The 20,370-nt window shown below is 45.3% G+C and overlaps 1 protein-coding gene across 13 annotated transcripts in view; it reads left to right on the plus strand.

Moving 5' to 3' along the window:
- Positions 1-1,264: 1,264 nt before the first annotated feature.
- The window catches only part of ZNRF1 (zinc and ring finger 1), a 111,506-nt gene continuing 92,400 nt past the window's right edge, over positions 1,265-20,370 (plus strand). For all 13 annotated transcript variants that reach the window (XR_012429156.1, XR_012429155.1, XR_012429153.1 and 10 more), the window contains exon 1: positions 1,265-2,330. Coding sequence is in view for 8 of the 13 variants with exons in the window: in XM_005592555.5 (XP_005592612.1) it covers positions 1,907-2,330 (424 nt within the window). In the remaining 5 variants the exon portion in view is untranslated. The remainder of the gene's footprint in view (positions 2,331-20,370) is intronic.

A 20,370-nucleotide genomic window follows, 5' to 3' on the forward strand; every position in this document is an offset into this window, starting at 1 on the left:
GAGCAAGACTCCATCTCAAAAAAAAAAAAAAGAAAGAAAGAAAGAAAGGAAAAGAAAAACAGGCCAGGTGTGGTGGCTCACGCCTGTAATTCTAACACTTCGGGAGGCCAAGGCGGGCGGATTACCTGAGGTCAGGAGTTCAAGACCAGCCTGGCCAATATGGTGAAACCCTGTCTCTACTAAAAATACAAAAAATTAGCCGGGTGCAGTGACACGCACCTGTAATCCCAGCTACTCAGGAGGCTGAGGCAGGAGAATCGCTTGAACCTGGGAGGCGGAGGTTGCGATGAGCCGAGATTAGGCCACTCCACTCCAGCCTGGGTGACAGAGTGAGATTACGTCTCAAAAAAAAAAAAAAAAAGAAAAAAAAAGAAAGAAAAAAAAGAAAAAGAAAAACAATTGTTCGCTGAATGAATGTGAATATAGGAGAGAAAGACGGACTGAGGTATCAAAGGAACCCTCCCTTGCAAAATGATGCAGGCTTGGTCAACAATACACCTATTGAGTACCCACCGTGTCCTTGGCCGTGGTGTAGGCCGAAACACAGAACATGGTAAACAAAACAGGGCTCCAACCTTGGACAGAAGGTTTCTATAATCACTTCTAGCTACGTTGTTCTATTTCCATATCCATATCTATTCACATTTTATGGTACCTCTATTGGTTCTGAAAATTACATTTTAGCTAAGGAATCTACTCATTTGCTTAAGCCCAAAATAGGAAGTTCTGACCTAGTGTCAGCAACACTCCGGATTCACAAGTGTCCCCATGGCGCTGTTTACCCCCAAATAGCTAAACCCCGCCAAATGTTGAGATTCCGGACCTGAGGGGTGCTTGGATGGGGAACCCCCGAAAGAATGGACATCACGTCCACCAGAGGGTGCTGTGGGGGCAAATTTGTGCCAGGAGGGGAGCTCGACTGGTGACCCTCAGAGCCAGGTAGGCGTAAGGAGTAAATCTCCTTCTTCCCGGTGTTTCCTTCCCACCCCCTCGAACCATTGCTGCCCCTCCCCCATACGTGGTTCCCCCTGAATAATTTGCCATTTTCGGGGACTTAAGAAGTGTTTGCTTTTCAAAGACATCTGGTTTCTGTGGCTAACGCCCAGTGGCTCAGGCCGCCCAGGTCACAGGCCGGCCGGGGGCGGGCGGTGGGTGGGGACTGCTGGGGCGTCAGCTGCCCGGGCGCCGCAGGGGCCGCGAAAGGGTTAACCCGACGGGGGGAGGGGGAGGGGGCGCAGGCCGCGCCTGCGCTCTGCCGCCCTCCATTGTCTCCACGGCGGCCAGGAGCGCCGGCAAGCGCTGCCCGGGACCGAGCGGGGTGGCGCGGCTGGCGGGGCCGGCGGCGACTGAAGCGAGAGCGCGACACGACGCGACCGCGGCTTCCCGAGCTGCGCCTGGCCGCCCAGCGCCGCGGCCCGCCCGAGGCCTGGAGAGGTCCGGGCCGCCGTCCATGGTCGCGGCGTCCTGAGGCGGGGGACGCGCCTGGCGCCCCCGGTCCTCCTCCTCCTCCCGCGGGGCGGGCGGCCTCCTCCGGCGCCTCCCCGCGCCCGCCTGCCTCTCGCCGCCGCCTCCCTCCCTCCTTCCCTGCGGCTCCCCCGGCTTTCGGAGCCCGGGGGCGGCCTGTGGCGCGCGGAGCCCGCGCCGGACTGCGCCTCTTTGGACCTTGAGGGGAAACGTGCGTTTGGCTTGGATCGTTTGAAATTCTGAGTTTGGGATCCCCGTCCGCCCGCCTGCCTCTTCCGCCCCGCGGGTTTTTTCCTTTTTTCTTTTGCTTTTTTCTTTTCTCCCTTCGGGTCTCCTTTTTGACTCCCTCCCTCTTTATGCTCGCCCAGCCCTCCCCCCGCTGCTGAGAAGTGGGGGAGGGTCTCGGCCTCCAGGTTCCCGCCCCACCGGGGCCCGGGCGAGCATGGGGGGCAAGCAGAGCACGGCGACCCGCTCCCGGGGCCCCTTCCCGGGGGTCTCCACCGATGACAGCGCCGTGCCGCCGCCGGGAGGGGCGCCCCATTTCGGGCACTACCGGACGGGCGGCGGGGCCATGGGGCTGCGCAGCCGCTCGGTCAGCTCGGTGGCAGGCATGGGCATGGACCCCAGCACAGCAGGGGGGGTGCCCTTTGGCCTCTACACCCCCGCCTCCCGGGGCACCGGCGACTCTGAGAGGGCGCCCGGCGGCGGAGGGTCCGCGTCCGACTCCACCTATGCCCATGGCAATGGTTACCAGGAGACGGGCGGCAGTCACCATAGAGACGGGATGCTGTACCTGGGCTCCCGAGCCTCGCTGGCGGATGCTCTACCTCTGCACATCGCACCCAGGTGGTTCAGCTCGCACAGTGGTGAGTCCACGGTGGTGGAGGCCTCGGAGGGAGGGCGCGCCGGGGCGCCCCAAGCCTTCGCGCGCGTGCCAAGGTTTGGGAATATAGTGCACGACCGGGATCTGTCTGCCTTCCCTTTGGTTCCCGATGCCAAGGGATGAATGGGATACCTACCCTCTGGAAACTAGGCTTTCTGCAAGGTTGCGGAGCCTGGCGATGTAGGACTCCCGGCGTGTGTTCACTTGTGGAAGGGCAGAGCGAAGCCTACCTATTGGAGTCCCATTTATTGGCATCTCCCTCCTCAGAGAAGCGGTCTTCTCTGGCTGAGAGCAAGTCAGCCTGGGTGCTTCCATTCTGCCACTGCAGCACTGTGCCTGCCTCACCAGTAACGGAGAGATGGAGCCAGTTGGAGCAAGCAGTGTCTCCAAAACAGAGAGTATGAAAATGAAATAAAATTAGGGGCGAGTGATGCCTGGATTAGGGCTCTCACTCTTGCTGGGAGAGAGAGGTGCCCAGTTTTGCCACCCTGCTGGAGATCTGTTTGAAATGTTTAAAATGGAGCAGCCGGCAGGCGGCTGGCATAGACAGGTGTGGCTGCTGTACGGAGGGCCCAGCCGGCGAGTCTCGCGGGGGCTTTGCAGGACCAGGGCTCTGGTCACCCGTACTGCATGCAGCAGACTTGGCTCCACGACTCTCACCTCCCTCCATCTTTTTTCTTCTGCTCCATGCTAAGTGCTTGGTCTTCCCGTGAATCTGCATCTTTTTGTAACAGGGAGCCTGTCAAGGTGGGGCATTATTGCCTGACTGTTGGCACATGACTGGGGGAAAGGAGGATTCAGAGAATCTGGATGAATTCATTTTATGAACTTCTGGTGACAGGCCAGCAAAAGGTTGGAGGGGGATTTCCCAGGCTCCTACTGGGAGGGCTAAAAAGGCCTGGCAGGAGGAAAACAGGTCTGTCTGCTAGGTCAGGCTTCTAGAAAATTGGCCAAAAGGTGTGTGGGGCCGCTGTTTGCTAATTGGCAAGTTGAGTGAATAACTTACATCTTAAGTTTCTTTTGGGTGAGTTGGGAAAATTTAGATATTGTGTAGGGGAAAGATTGCTCCTGCCTTTAGGGTACTTTATGGAGGGTAATATCTCGTGGATCACTGTTTTACCTACTGTGAAATAGGGTTGACTTTTGGGGTATCGCTTTCCCCCTCCCTGCAAATATCCTGGGGTTTGTTTTCATTTGGTTCGGTTTTTTGTCAATTCTATAAACTATGTGAAATAGAGTTGGGGGACGAACTGTTAGTGACTAATTTAGGGTAACCCTTAGAAGTAGCTTGTGAATTGTTAGGATGATATTTTAATCTCTGAACAGACCTCCGGATATCATTGGAGCTTTTCTGACCTCATCGAACTCTGACCTGAATGAGATGCAAAACATGATTGCCTTTGGCTCTTTCAGGCATTTGATCAAAATTAGGCATTTTGAAATTAATAATCTTTCCTATGAAATTTAGTTCAGAGAGTTAGCCATATTTTTGAGATGACTGGTTAGGTGTTTAAAAGAACTGTAATGAGCATCTGGTTTTGAACTTAAAAGCACTATACGAAGTTTCTCTAAAATCACAGAATTTTGTGTGTTGAAAAATATGAGATATGTAGGGAGGAAGAAAGGGAGTTTTTTTTTTTTTTTTTTTTTTTTGCTGAAATTTCTTCAGTCTGTCTCTTACTAAAAATTTATTTATTATGCTACTGCCAGGTTCCATGCTAAAGTTATGAGCTTATAATTGGATTCCAGAATTTCAGTCCTAAGCTGTGAAAGCTTATTTTTTTTCATCCTGTTATGGTGAGAGTAGGGAGAGCCACTGAACTGTGGGGACAGGAAAGTTGGAGCACATTAATCCTTTGGGGAAGGGTGTCAAAAGCGTGTATGGGAGGCTGCTATTAATATTGTAGGTAATCTGTTCCTTACTGTGTAGGACCATCATGTCCTTCTGCAAGACATTGAGCATGCCTGGCCCCACCTACTAAATGCTGATAGCATCCAGCAGTTCAGTGTGTCACCCCAAAATGTCCCCAAGAACTCCCAAATGCCCTCTGGGGTGTGGGTGGTATCACTCTGGTTGAGAACCACTGCTTTAGGGATTTATTCTTTTATTTACATAAAGTCATTAACTTTTCCTGTGCAGTTCATTTGAGATGAACCTTCGTGTGCAGCATCGGTTCCATCTCACCTGAAACAGACCATGGGATCTTCCAGGACATGTTTCCTCTGTTGCTCATTGCTGCAAGAAGCAAAACTTGTTTCTGCTTTGGAGCCTTTGAGTAAGGTCTAAGCGGCTTTTGCTGTTGTGTTGTAAGATTAGAAGGGTAAAGATTTTGGTGCACAATTGATTAGATGCCTGGAAGTTGATATGATGCGTTTCCTTGTGTTTTCAAGGTGCTCTTGCAACTCTTCATGGGTACAGAAAACAGTTGTCAGTGAAATACATGGGGGAGTTCAGTGTATCCGAGGCCATCTCAGAGAGCGTGGGCTTAGGCTGAGTCTAGAGGTAGAATACGGAAGAGCCCTGGTCCCAGCTCCTCCTCTGAGCAGCTGTGACCTTGGGCAAGATATATCCCCTCTCTGGAGCCTCATCTTTGTCGTTTTTAAGATAGTTGTGGTCATCCTCATGAGCTCCAGCCTTGCTCCGCAAATCCCGGGAGACGAAGCGCTGTGGTCACATTTGTCTTCTCTAGGTTCCTGGCTTCCCTGTGCTGTGACCCCCACGTATCCCATTCCCTATGCCTGGAGTGTTTTTCTGTCCATTCTTCACACGCAATCCTCTTTCTGATCCCTTAGGGCTTAGAGACCACTCTTAAAAATTGGCCCCTCCTATTATTCTCTCCAGTCACTCACTTGTTACCTTAATCATTCTTTTTTTTTTTTTTTTTTTTTGAGACGGAGTTTCACTCTTGTTGCCCAGGCTGGAGTGCAGTGGCACGACTTCAGCTTACCGCAGCCTCCGCCTCCCGGGTTCAAGCAATTCTCCTGCCTCAGCCTCCGGAGTAGTTGGGATTACTGGCATGTGCCACCACGCCTAATAAGCTTGGGGCTAATTTTGCATTTTTAGTAGAGATGGGGGTTTCTCCATGTTTATCAGGCTGGTCTCAAACTACCGACCTCAGGTGATCTGCCTGAACCGGCCTCCCAAAGTGCTGGGATTACAGGCGTGAGCTACTGCGCCCTGCACCTTAATCATTCTTAACATACTTTGTAAACATTTTATCTTTTACATTTTTTGCGTACAGTTTGCCTAAAGTCTAAGCTCCATGAGAGCAGGACTGTGTTCCTTGATCTCTGCTGTGGGTCCTGCACTGTGCCTTCCTCTCACATTTTTTGAGTACCTGAATTTGAGTGCTTTATGTTCATCATCTCACTTAATCATCACTATAACTCTATGAAGTAAGACTGTTCTCCCCTACCCCCATTGTACAGGTAAGGAAACAGGTTTGGGGGAGATTAAGGAACTCACACAAGATCAGGCAGTTAGTAGGTGGTGGAGATGGGATGGGAATGCAGGTTGGCTGGTGCCAGAACCTGGGCTCTTAACCAGTACCCTCTTCTGCCTCTTATCTGAAAACATTAGGAAGTCGCGTGGTGTCCTGGAGATTGTGCTGGCCTGCGAGTCAGAGTGCTGGGCCCATTTCCTGGTTAGACAGCTGATTAGCTGCATGACCTGTGACCTTGGGCAAGCGAGTCATTTAACCTCAGTCACAATTTATTCATCAGTAAAATGGAGAAGACACCTGTCCTGCTTACCTCTCAGAGTCATGGTGAGGGTCTCATGAGATAATGTGCACAAAAGCCAAAGGACATCTAAATGGAGAGTGGTGGAGTTCCAATGGGGGCACTCTCTTATAGTTGTCTGCCTTCAGTCACCTCAGATTTTTTTTTTTCTTTTTTTTTTTTGAGACGGAGTCTCGCTGTGTCACCCAGGCTGGAGTGCAGTGGCGCGATCTCGGCTCACTGCAAGCTCCGCCTCCCGGGTTTACGCCATTCTCCTGCCTCAGCCTCCGAGTAGCTGGGACTACAGGCGCCCGCCACCACGCCCGGCTAGTTTTTTGTATTTTTAGTAGAGATGGGGTTTCACCATGTTAGCCAGGATGGTCTCGATCTCCTGACTTCGTGATCCACCCGCCTCGGCCTCCCAAAGTACTGGGATTACAGGCTTGAGCCACCGCGCCCGGCCTAGATTTTTTTTTTTTTCTTTTGAGACAGGGTCTCATTCTGTTACCCAGGCTGGAGTGCAGTGGCAAGATTGTAGCTCACTGCAGTCTCAGACTCCTGGGCTCAGATGATCCTCCCAGCTTGGCTTCCCAAAGTGCTGGGACTACAGGCATGAGCCACCATGCCTGGCCTAATCGTCTCAGAATTTGATGGGTGGAGAGGTTTACAGCTGTGCTAGCTGTAGCCCCCAAATGGAATCTGGTTCTGTGTCCTAAAGTCTGACCTGCATTGGTGGGCTGCTTTTACTCATAATGCCGCCGATAAGGGCTGCTTTCTAGAAGCAGAGTGAGTCCCTTCCATTCCACGTTAAAATGTAAGTTTTGCTGTAACTCCTGATGGCTGCCTCGGTACTATTCTGGAGGTCTGGTCATTCTCTTTCAGTAGTTCTGTTTGTCTCAGAGTATGGATTTCCAAATGTGGGATACAAAACATGCAGGATTCACCATGTTGAAAGAAGTTGCTGTTTTCTAGGTTCTACTATAAAAGGGCTGGCCATTGAGGGCTTCACTTCAACTTCTTAGTCTTATGTGTGTGTGTGTGTATATATATATGTATATATACACACACATTCAGAAAAGTCTAAGCTGTTCTTTATTGTCATCAAGCCATCAACTGAGACTGATACAAGGTGAATGTGTTTTGTTTTTGTTATTTTATTTTTTTTTTGAGACAGGGTCTTGCTCTGTCACCCAGGCTGGAGTGCCATGGTGTAATCATGGCTCACTGTAGCCTCAAACTCCTGGGCTCAAGCCATCTTCCCACCTCAGCTTCCAGAGTAGTTGCGACTTAGGTGCACACCACCACGCCTGGCTAATTTTTATACAATCTTTTGTAGAGATGAGGTCTCACTGTGTTGCCTAGGCTGGTCTCAAACTCTGGGCTTTAAGCAATCCTCCCACCTCAACCTCCCAAGGTATTAGGATTATAGGCATAAGCCACCATGCCTGGCCCAAGGTGCCTTTTAATAAGTCTTTGAACATGCTAGCAGGATATCTCTTGGGTTCTATTTTGCTGCCACTGTAGGGTTCTCAAGTGATTTAATTTTCTTTTATTGTTAGCTAATGGGGGAGAGTTGCCAGCTCCCTTGGAGTGGATCAGAAAGCCTTTGTGCCCTGCCATAGGTGTGCCTGAAGTAATGGGCCTTCACCTGGTTTCTGGAGAAGGAAAAGCATTCTGTGGTCTCCAGAGAGCATGATGGGTCTCCTGCCCTACAAAACTTGTATTGTTAATGAAAACTTTTTTTTTTTTTTTTTTTTTTTTTTTGAGATGGAGTCTTGCTCTGTCACCCAGGCTGGAGTGCAGTGGCCGGATCTCAGCTCACTGCAAGCTCCGCCTCCCGGGTTTACGCCATTCTCCTGCCTCAGCCTCCCGAGTAGCTGGGACTACAGGCGCCCGCCACCTCGCCTGGCTATTTTTTTGTATTTTTTAGTAGAGACGGGGTTTCACCGTGTTAGCCGGGATCGTCTCTCGATCTCCTGACCTCGTGATTCGCCCATCTCGGCCTCCCAAAGTGCTGGGATTACAGGCTTGAGCCACCGCGCCCGGCCGAAAACTTTTTTAAAAAAGCAGAATTTTTAGCTCTTTATTACCATGAGGGCTTATTTGCTTAAAATAGAAGTTACCCCGAGGCAAAGATACTTTCTTGAAGGTCATAGTTAACTCTTGCTTACTGAGGTTTGAATGGTGTTGTAAGAAACAGTGGCTTAGTTCTTAAAGCATTTGTTTTATGGGATATGTACATTTTGATCTTAAACAAGGATGCACCTCAATATGTCATGTCACAAGGAATACTTTGAGTTAGGCCACTCTTAGCCAAAGAAAGGAAGCAAGCTCTAGTTCCTTTCGGGAAAAGGAACATGCTTTGTATTTTACATATGTGGTATTCACCCCAAGCATATTGGGCACAGAAATTTGAGTGTAGTAGTTCCTCCTTATCCAAAGGGGATTCGTTCCAATACCCCCAGTGGATGCCTGAAACTGTGGATAGTACCTAACCTGAACCCTATATCTACTGTGTCTTTTCCTGTATATACATACTTTTGATAAAGTTTTATTTATAAATCAGGCACAATAAAAACTCAATAGCTGTAACTAATAATAGAACAATTATAACAATATGCTATGATAAAAGTTATATGAATGTGTTTTCTCTCTCCCTGTCTCAAAGTACAGTCATGCATTGCTTAATGATAGGGATACTTTCTGAGAAATGGGTCATTAAGGGATTTTGTCACTGGGCAAACATCTTAGGGCGTACTTAACACGGACCTAGGTAGTATAGCCTGCTACATACCTAGATTATATGTTGCTCCTAGTGCTCCTAGGCTACCAACCTGTGCAACATGTAATTGTGCTGAACACTGTTGGCAATTGTGATACAGTTGTAAGTATTTGTGTGTCTAAACATAGAAAAGGTGCAGTATATAGTCTTACGGGACCACCATCACGTATGCAGTTGGTTGTTGACCCATGCATGTTGGGCGGTGCATGAAGGTATCTTAATATTTCAGACCTCTGTTGACCACTGGTAACTGAAACTATGTAAAGTGAAGCCTTGGACAAGGGGTACTGCTCTATACCCAATTATAAAACTAAGCTTCAATTTTGACAGTTTCAAAATTGGAAAAACTTCGTAGGGAAATGGTGGTAACTTAAATGGGATATTGATTCTGCTCCTCCTCATCCTCAGGTAGGGGTGTTTTTAATGACAGTGGATCACTGAGGTTGTGGTTCTAGAATCTTGAAGTTAGCTCAAAACCTAAATCTTAACCTCAGTCAGTCAGTTATTGACTGATTGATTGATTGATTGAGACAGAGTCTCACTCTGTCACCCAGGCTGGAGTGCAGTGGCGCGATCTCAGCTCACTGCAACATCCGCCTTCCAGGTTCAAGTGATTCTTCTGCCCCAGCCTCGCAAGTAGCTGGGATTACAGGCATGCACCACCATGCCTGACTAAGTTTTATATTTTTAGTAGAGACAGGGTTTCACCATGTTGGCCAGGCTGGTCTCAAACTCCTGACCTCGGGTGATCTGCCTGCCTCGGCCTCCCAGAGTGCTGGCATTATTATAGGCATGAGCTATTGCGCCTGGCCACCTCAGTCTTTTAGGATGATGGTTACAAATAAATTTCAGTCTGTTTCTTTTCCAGGCTTTCTCATGGCCTAGTCTGAATCAGATGGTTCATAGTAATTACCATGGATTTAGTCTTGAGTGTGAGAAGGGGATTCTTAGAGACCCAGCAGTTTCACTTCTGAATCTTAGGTTCTCACTTGAACACAGGTTTATCCTTGAATTCAGCAGTTGGGTTTCTGTCCTTTATATATATATATATTTTAGACAGGGTCTCGCTCAGTTCAGGCCGGAGTGCAGTGGCACGATCATGGCTCACTGCAGCCTCAGCCTGTAGGGCTGAAGCGTTCCTCCTTCCTCAGCCTCCTGAGTAGCTGGGACTACAGGCATATGCCGCTACACCTGGCTAATTTTTAATTTTGTGTAAATGGGGTCTCCATTTGTTGCCCAGGCTGGTCTTAAACTCCTGGGCTCCAGCGATCCTCCTGCCTCAGCCTCCTAAAGTGCTGGGATTACAGGTGTGAGCCACCATGCCAGACCCCAAATTTAATCCTAAAACAGCAGCTGAAATAGTTTCTAGACTGATGAGACTGTTTACCTTGAGACCTCCCTAGAACTGTTAGTCTCGAACACACAGCTTTCCTCTGTTGGGAGAAAGGGGGAAGGAAGAGTTCACTGGATCCCTGTAAACTTCAAGTTAGGGGAGGCATGATGAGAATTTATAGTGCACTCGTGGATCTATAACAAGAAGGAGGCAGATACAGCAAGAGCTCTCCTGATTTCTGTGAATGATTCGAAAGGGTTCTTAAACTTAATGGTGCCCAGTATTCTCTAGGGAGGTAGTTAACAATGCAGATGACTGGACCCCACTCCCAGAATTCACTAGAGCTGGAGACCCGAGAATCTAAGTTTTTAACAAATGAACCTGAAAGCAAGTGAGAAGAACTTCTGCATCTGAAACTCAACTCCACCAAGCATTTAGTTTTTCTCTCCCCAAACACAGAAATAAACTCTGAATCCTTTTTTGATGTATTCATTGGCTTTCTTTTTATTTATTTTTTCTTCTTATTTTTCTTTAGAGAAAGGTTTTTCTTCTCTTGCCCAGGCTGGAGTGCAATAGCAAGATCACGCTCTCTGCAGCCTGGAACTCCTGGTCTCAAGCAATTCTCACGCCTTAGCCTTTGGAGTACTGGGACTACAGATGCTATGCTACCATGCCCAGATAACTTTTTTCCTTTTTTTTTTTTTTTTTTTTTGGTAGAGAAGTTGGTCTCACCATGTTGCCCAGGCTGCTCTTGAACTCCTGGCCTCAAGTGAGCCTTCCGCCTCAGCTTCCCAAAGTACTGGGATTATAAGTGTGAAGCCACTGTGCCTGGCCTTTATTTTCAGAATTTCTAGTCAGATATTTGCTAAGCAATCTCTACAGCTCCCAGAGGGTAGGTTCAACCAGGAACAACATTGTTGGCTATTTGATGGTTTTCTTTTACATGGGACTAAGCATTATTGCCTGCATATAGGCCCAAGCCAATTCGCCTTGGTCTGAGAATTGAATTTGCTCTGAACAGAAGGTAATTGTGTCAGTGTCCGCTTTCCTTCTGGACTTTTCTTCCTCCTGACTTTTCTTCTTTGGCTGCTGGTGCTACAGAAGGGCTTCCTGAGTTACCCTCTTTCCTACATCCCCAGCCAGGCAGCTAGACAAGTCAAGAGCTTAGGATGAATCCAGGCTTTAAAGAGGTTGGAAGACCTATTTTTCCTTTTCTCTGACTGACCTAAAAATATAAGACTTTTTTTTCTTTGTGACGATCTGTTGAACAAAAACATTCATTTGTTCCATTGATAGCCTCTGGGATACCAGGACCTATGGTAGGTGCTGAGAATATATACATTTATTATAGAGCGATTAACTTATTGTTTCCAAGAATCTTTGTTTCCTCACTCCTTAAGAGTCTGTATATTTTAGCTTCTGGGAGATTTCACCTTTTCATCAGCTCCTCTGTTGAATAAACAGATAAAAGTAGGTGTTTGTCCATGAGGCTGCAGCGAGGGTATATACTTCTTCTCTTCACTCATTTTTTTCCAAAGCCCTAATTCTGGGTTGGGGCAGGTGATCTTTTCTTTGTGGTTCCAGCCAAGAACCCACCAAGAAATTCCTCATATGTCTTAGTACAAGGGATCCTCTGTCCTCTCAGTGAGAATATCGAAAGAAAAAGTGATTTTCAAACTCTTCATCTGCATTTTTGATTTCAGTATCTTTGTCATCCCTAGAGCCACTTTTCTTTCTGGTCATTGAACACTATTTTCTAGAAGCATGATTCACCACTTTTTAAATCTGTCTCTGTAAAATTTATCCCAAGCCACAAATACCCAGAAGGAAATTTCCTCCTTGGTATTATAAGTCTATGTCTCTGAGCTTCATAACATCTACACTTCTGTGCTGGCTCCCCTCTCCCCCACCTCCCCAGTTTTTTTTTTTTTAAACTGTCATAAAATATATGTAACAATTTACTATCTTAACCGTTTTTAAGTGTACAGTTTAGTGATACTCTAAATACTGCATGTAAGTGGACTCATACAGTGTTTGTCTTTTTGTGGCTGTCCTATTTCACTTAGCATAATGTCCTCAAGGTTCATCCACTTGTAGCATGTTTCAGAATTTCCTTTCTTGTAAAGGTTGAATCGTATTCCATTGTCTGTCTCCCACATTTCACTTTCCATTCATCTGTTGCTGGACACTTGGGTTGCTTCCACATTTTAGCTGTTGTAAATAGCTGTAATTCATTGTTAGAAATGTGAATTTCTTAATATCTCTTCAGGACCCTGCTTTCAGTCCTTCGGAGGATATACCCGGAAGTGGAATTGCTCCATCATTTGGTGATTCTATTTTTAATGTTTTGAGGAACCACCATACTGTTTTCTACAGCAGCTGCACCATTTTATATTCCTACCAACAGTGCACAGGCTTCCAGTTTCTCCACATCCTTGCTAATACTTGTTATTTTCTGTTTCTTTTTTTTTTTTTTTAATAGTAGCCATCTTAATGGATGTGAGGTAGTATCCCATAGTTTTCATTTGCATTTCTCTAATGATTAGTGATGTTGAGGATCTTTTCATGTGTTTATTGGCCATTTGTATATCTTTTTTGGAGAAATACCTATTTGTATATGCACGTTTGAATCAGGTTGCTTTTTTCTTTCTTTCTTTTTTTTTTTGATACGGAGTTTTGCCCTGTTGCCCAGGCTGAAGTGCAGTGGAGCAGTCTCAGCTCACTGCAACCTTCACCCCCCAGGTTCAAGTGATTCTCCTGCCTCAGCCTCCAGAGTAGCTGGGATTATAGGCGCCTGCCATCATGCCCGGCTAATTTTTGTATTTTTAGTAGAGACTGGTTTTCATCATATTGGCTAGGCTGGTCTGGAACTCCTGGCCTCAGGTGATACACCCGCCTTAGTCTCCCAAAGTGCTGGGATTACAGGTGTGAGCCACCGCCCCCAGCCTGGGTGGTTTTTTTCTTTATTGTTGATTTTAGTGTAGTTTTAAGAAACTTTTTAAAGCCTTGTTTATGATAGCCAACACTGTAATGTATTCCCCTCGGGAATAAGTAATAAATCTGTGTTATATTTGAGTACATTTTGCTCAAAATAAAGAATTTAATGAATTGTTTCATGCCGAGAGATTTTATGAGTACTTTGGCTCTTGGTAGTGCCTTACTTTCAGAAGGATAATTTTTGGAGAAATTTCACCTCGTATTTAGGTATGTATGGTCTCTCATCTTGGTCTTGGTGAATCAGACTTGTCATAGCAGTGCTCCAGCTTTCTTGTTGGTAGTAGCTTGAGCCCTCTGAAAAGTAATTAATCCATACTTCATGAAGAGTTGTTCTGAAATTAGTCACCTCTGTACTTTTTTTTTTTTTTTTTTTGAGGAGTCTCGCTCTGTCATCAGGCTGGAGTGCAGTGGCACGATCTCCACTCACTGCAACCTCTGCCTCCCAGGCTCAAGCAGTTCTCTTGCTTCAGCCTCCCAAGTAGCTGGAATTACGAGCATGTGCCACCACAGCCGGCTAATTTTGTATTTTTGTATTTTTAGTAGAGATGGGGTTTCGCCATTTGGCCAGGCTGGTCTTGAATTCCTGACCTCAAGTGATCCGCTTGCCTTGGCCTCCCAAAGTGCTGGGATTGCAGGCGTGAGCCACCATGCCCGGCTAGGAGAAGCTTTTTTTTTTTTTTTTTTGAGACGGAGTCTTGCTCTGTCGCCCAGGCTGGAGTGCGGTGGCCAGATCTCAGCTCACTGCAAGCTCCGCCTCCCGGGTTCACGCCATTCTCCTGCCTCAGCCTCCCGAGTAGCTGGGACTACAGGCGCCCGCCACCTCGCCCGGCTAGTTTTTTGTATTTTTTAGTAGAGACGGGGTTTCACCGTGTTAGCCAGGATGGTCTCGATCTCCTGACCTCGTGATCCGCCCGTCTCGGCCTCCTAAAGTGCTGGGATTACAGGCTTGAGCCACCGCGCCCAGCCCAGGAGAAGCTTTAACCTGGATTCAGGAACAGAGGTAGGAAAACCCAAGATCACAGGCCTCATCTGACATGGTCATTTTGCCCATACTTCTTAGGTTTTTGGAGATCTTTTCATTTGTTTCCATCTTAAATAACTTTTTCCCTGTGGAGAAGGTGCCTTTTTTGGAGAGAACCATTAAGATTCTTTTATCCTGCTGCCTGCCTGAGTATTCTGGGAATTCTACAAGGATTTGGGGGAGCCCTTGGGATTCCAACCTAACAAATTAGTTTTCTGTAATATTGTTCTAGTCCATTTATATTGTGTAAACGATCTAAATGGTGTAACACCATTTAGGATCAAAAATATAACAGCAATTTAAGTCAGCTTTTCAAAGAAACTTTTATTTTTTAATTAAAAACAAACTTTTTTCAGAGACAGGGTCTCACTGTGTTGTCCAGGCTGGACATGAACTCCTGGGCTTAAGACATCCTCCCACCCTAGCCTCCTGAGTAGCTAGGACTGTGGGCACACATTACCACGCCTGGCCAAAGACACTTTTTTATAGCTCTGCCTGCTGCTATAACAAGTGTCCCTAAATACCCATGTACATCATATATTATTAGATTTCCTCAACTCTGGTTAGCTATGACTGAAACATTCATGCCATTGCAGCCAGTGCCCTGGAAAGCTATAAGCAAGTCTTAAGACCTGTGATGAGGGCTGACTTGCAAGCTAGCTGCCGTCCCTCTTAATATCTGACGAGCCCAGTCATGTTGGCTGTGTTTAATTCATCCATTTCCTTCCTACTTTCTCAACCCAGAGGCCAAGTGCAGCACAAAAGGATAGTGAATCTAAATGTCTCCAGTATTTTGAGATATAGGAATCTCCTATGAAGTGGCAGACCTTTGAGAAATAGTATTATGAGCTGTTCTGTTTTGCTGTGGCTTTGGAAAACCTTTGGATTCCTCTACTGAAAATTTGTTTGAAAAAAAAAAATCTTTTTAATGAAACAGTGTGAGTCACAAAGCAGCCACCCCTTCTCATAATAGCATTTCTCACCAGGGGAATTTTTGGTAGCTGTTGGGGGAGGGATTTGAGTAGGTTGTGGATGATAAATCCCTTGGGGGGAACATAACCAAAGGCTGCCATATCAGAACACTGGTGCTTTCCATGCTGACACCAAGCCCTGAATTCAAAGTGCAGGACAGCAGAATAGAACAGAGAAGGCTGTGCCCAGTGAATTGCTGCAGTAGCATGACCAGTGAGACTGGAGTTTCAATTAAAACACCGTTGTAGTGTAAAAGGATCATGAGATGGAGGGAGGCCTTGAGTTAGAGAGCCAGAAGCCATTTATAGGCAGAACATCAGCTTTCTGGATTAAAGAATGGCTGTGGACCTAATGATGAGCATCTAGAGGTCATGGGGAATTTCTTTACTGTCTGTGCCCCCCTTTTCTATGTGGTCAGCTTGGTGCTTGGCAGTGATCATGGCACACTTTACAGAGAGTGGATTCATGTACGGTCATCTGTGCTCTTCTAAGATTTTAGGTCTAAAGCATTTAGAGTGCCTCCCAGAGGAAATGCCACCCAGTCAGCCTCCTTGTGGGATAGTGAAAAGGAAACATTTAGGGATACTGAGAGCTTAGAACAAGCCAGGATTATGATATAAAATCTCAGCTGCCTGTCTTAAACTTTTCTGCCAACCTAGCCTGAGTTTTAACTGTTTTTAACTTCATTGATTTACAGTTTCTCGGGACTCATGTCTGAACCAGTATCTTACGTAAGCTACAGACAGGGGGAAAGGCTGAAAGGTTATTAGAAATGTGTTAAGATTTGCTTTCCTTTGGAAAGTCATGGCTGTCTTCTGTGTTTTCCTGGCTTTGTACTTTTCTTCAAAGCCTGTTACTGGTTCCAGGTCTCCAGAGCTCAATAAAGGGGAAACAGGAAGTGAGCATTTGATGCATAAGAGCCAGCAAAACATAATAAAGGGCACAGGCATGGAACCAGGAGAGAGAATTGTGGGAGAGAATTTTCTTGAAGGCATCAGGTCTGTAGGATTACAGGCATATCCTTCAACAATGACTTTTAACTCCTTCAAACAAGGAAAAAGCAATTAGGAACCTCTGTTCAGAAAGGACCAATTTTTCTTAGGTTCTGTAGTAGAGGTTCAACACTTTTATATGATGGCATACAAGTAATTATAAAGTATCTTTTGACTAAGGAGTTCAGAACACTTACAGAGAAAAGTGATGATCACCTTTATAAAGGAGTAACAATTACTTCTCTGTCTCTTTACTTGAGGGCCCACAGGGTAAGTCTTATCATGAGTTCTAGCCTGGAGCCCTGACTCTTACTTTTTCTGTCCATTCACTTTGTTTTTGTTTTGTTTTTTGTTTTTTTGTTTTTTGTTTTTTTCGAGACAGAATCTTGCTCTGTCACCCAGGCTGGAGTGCAGTGGCATGATCTCAGGTCACAGCAACCTCCGCCTCCCAGGTTCAAGCGATTCTCCTGCCTCAGTCTCCTGAGTAGCTGAGACTACAGGTGCATACTACCATGCCCAGCTAATTTTTGTATTTTTAGTAGAGACGGGGTTTTACCATGTTAGCCAGGTTGGTCTCAATCTCTCGACCTCATGATCCGCCCACCTTGGCCTCCCATAGTGCTGGGATTACAGGCGTGAGCCACCGAGCCCAGCCTGTCCATTCACTTTTAGTAATGAACTCTGAGTTTTAGTCCTGCGATTACTAAATGGAAAAGTCACAGAGGTTTGTGCTGTTTCAATTTTGGTTTCACTTGCACATTTCAGGAACTCAGATAGTGGTGTGACTCTGAATGGGAACTCTTTGGTGTCTTGGAATTATTATTATTATTATTATTATTTTTTTTTTTGAGATGGAGTCTCACTGTATTGCCCAGGCTAAGGGGCAGTGGTATGGTTTTGGCTCACTGCAACCTCTGCCTCCCAGGTTCGAGTAATTCTCCTGCCTCAGCCTCCCGAGTAGTTGGGAGTATAGGACACGCCACCACACCTGACTAATTTTTTGTATTTTTAGTAGAGATGGAGTTTGAACTCCTGACCTCAGATGATCCACCTACCTTAGCCTCCCAAAGTGCTGGGATTAGAGGCGTGAGCTGCCACGCCACGCATTCAAGAGAGATAATACACTCACCTTACCAAGCAGATTATAATAACTAAAACATTACAGATATAATTGTATGTACCCTGGCCTATTCCCATTTTCTCCTTCCCTTTCCAAAGGAAATGACTGCCCTCACTCCTGTTTCTCCCGCCATATGTGTTCATGCTTTTGCTCCTTGTAGCTATCCAAAACAGCATTTGTTTTCCATAAACTTTACGTAAACTGTACAGACATGGAAGGAGAAAGATATTATGAGGTATATACTACCTCAAAATGGAGGTAGTATATAAATTCATTTTACTACTTATTGCTATAGCGCATTTATTTTCACAGCGGTACTCTATTGATCTATTTATTGATCTCTTGATCTGTTATCAATGGATATTAAAGTTATTTTTAGTTTTTGAAAATTTTGTTTCCTTACATACGTGAATGAGTTTTTCTAGGGTACATCCTTAATCATGAAATAGTGGGGTTACAGGGTGTGTGTGTGCGTGCACGTGTGTGTATATATCTTTAACTCATACATAAATATTGCCCAGTAAATCCCCAATGTACTTATACCAATTTACACTCCTGAAATAACATATTTTTGCTTGTTCTGTGTCCTTGCCAAAATTTGATATTGTCATACCTTAAGTTGTGGCAAGCTCTCGTGGGTGTAAATGGTATATTGTTGTGATTTTATTTGTTATATATTTGATAATATATATTTATCTATAATTAATGTATTAATATTGTATGTTTAATCATTCTTTCTTCTGTGAAATACTTGTTCATGTCTGACTCATGTTCATATTGGGTGGTTTAACTGTTTCTTACTGGTTTTGTTTTGTCTGTGGATAATAATTTCTTTGTTGTCATATGTAATGTAGATGTGTCTTCTCTCAGTTTGTGGCTTATCTCTTTATTCTTTTTGTGATTTCTTATGGTTACTTAATTTTAATATGACTGAATGTTCAAGTATTTTCTCTTATGGCTTATACATTTTATGTATTAAGAAATATTTTATTTACCTGAGGTCATAAAGATGTTATGTTTTCTTCTAAAAGTTTTAAAAATTTGCCTTTTGTATTTAAATCCTTAATCCATGGGTAATTTAAAACCAATGTTTATTGGCTGGGCACGGCAGCTCACGCCTGTAATCCCAGCACTTTGAGAGGACGGGGGCGGGGGGTGGATCACCTGAGGTCAGGAGTTCAAGACCAGCCTGACCAACATGGAGAAACCTCGTCTCTACTAAAAAAACAAAATTAGCTGGGCATGGTGGTGCATGCCTATGATCCCAGCTATTCGGGAGGCTGAGGCAGGAGAATCGTTTGAACTTGGGAGGTGGAGGTTGCAGTGAGCCGAGATTGTGCCGTTGCACTCCAGCCTGGGCAATAAGAGTGAAACTCCATCTTAAAAAAAAAAAAAAAAATTATTTATTTCTTTAGTTTCAAGACAGGATCTCACTCTGTTGCCCAGGCTGGATTGTAGTGGCGCGATCTGCAGCCTGAAACTCCTGGACTCAGGTGATCCTCCCACCTCAGTCTCCTGGGTAGCTGGGACTACAGGTGTGCAACCGCCATATCCAACTAATTCATAGTACTGGGGTGATAGGTATGAGCCACAGCTCCCAGCCTATAATTAAATTTGCATGGGGCAAGATAGGGATATATTTTTCTTTTTCCATATACTAATAACCAGCTCGCTCAGCAGCATTTGAGGAGTAGTAAAGTCATCTATCCTTGTACTAATACTCTTTTATTTTTATTTATTTATTTTTGAGGTAGAGTCTTGCTCTGTTGCCCAGGCTGGAGTGCAGTGGTGCTATCTCAGCTCACTGCAACCTCCGCCTCCCGGGTACAAGCAATTTTCCCACCTCAGCCTCCTGAGTAGCTGGGGTTACAGGCTCACGCCACCACACCCTACTAATTTTTTGTAGTGTTAGTAGAGATGTGGTCTCACCATGTCGGCCAGGCTGGTCCTGTACTCCTGACCTCAAGTGATCTGCCTGCCTTGGCCTTCCAAAGTGCTGGGATTACAGGCGTGAGCCACTGCACCCAGCCTGTTTTTATTTTTTGAGACAGAGTCTCGCTCTGTCACCCAGGCTGGAGTGCAGTGGCGTGATCTCGACTCACTGCATCCTCTGCCTCCCGGGTTCAAGCAATTCTCTTGCCTCAGCCTCCTGAGTAGGTGGGACTACAAGCGTCTGTCACCACACCTGGCTTTTTTTTTTTTGTATTTTTAGTAGAGATGGGATTTCACCATATTGGTCAGGCTGGTCTCGAACTCCTGACCTCAGGTGATTCACTTGCCTCGGCCTCCCAAAGTGCTGGGATTACAGGCGTGAGCCACTGTGGCCAGCCTACTCTTTTATTTACTATGGTTTTGTAATAGGTCTTGCTACGTGGAAAGGCAAAACTGTGTTGGCTAACTGAATCTTTCTAAGGGACAAATAAGGGAATCCAGATAGAATCAACACAATGAAGTACAGAGTAGCAGGAACTGCTCTGTTTAAAGCGGGTATTCTTTTTTAATGACAGGACATCTGGCAAACCCACCCTAATGGGCAGTTTCAATTTTTTTCCCTACTATATTGCACAAACAATAACATTTCCTGATGTCTTTGTATTGCAAACAGCAGAATAAACAGTTCTGTATGTTACAGGCAACAACAGTAAAAGCAACAAAAACTGGTTAGCTATTTTTGGCACTCTGTGCTTCCAGATAAATTTTAGAATCAGCTTTGTTAACTTTCTGTGAGGAGAAAAAACTGTTAGGATATTTATTAGAATTAAATTGAGTTTATCAGTAAGCCATTTTTGTAAATTTGGGCTTATCCATGAATCTGATAGAATTGATTTACAGATATAAAAATAAAAATTTTAAACATTTTATTTACATTTAAACTTTTTAGAAATAATTTCAGACTTACAGAAAAGTTGCAGAACTTATACAAATAAATATTACATATCCATCTCTCAGAATTCTCAAAGGTTATCAGAAAGAGAAATCGTTGACATCCATTGCATTCTTGACTCTGGAAAGCAGCTTAAGATCTTAATAAATACAACTTATCAAGTTTAAGAAATCTATATTGATCTTCTCCTGGGAATTGGAGA

This window comes from Macaca fascicularis, chromosome 20 (genome assembly GCF_037993035.2).
Source record: "Macaca fascicularis isolate 582-1 chromosome 20, T2T-MFA8v1.1".
In the NCBI taxonomy this organism is placed as follows: domain Eukaryota; kingdom Metazoa; phylum Chordata; class Mammalia; order Primates; family Cercopithecidae; genus Macaca; species Macaca fascicularis.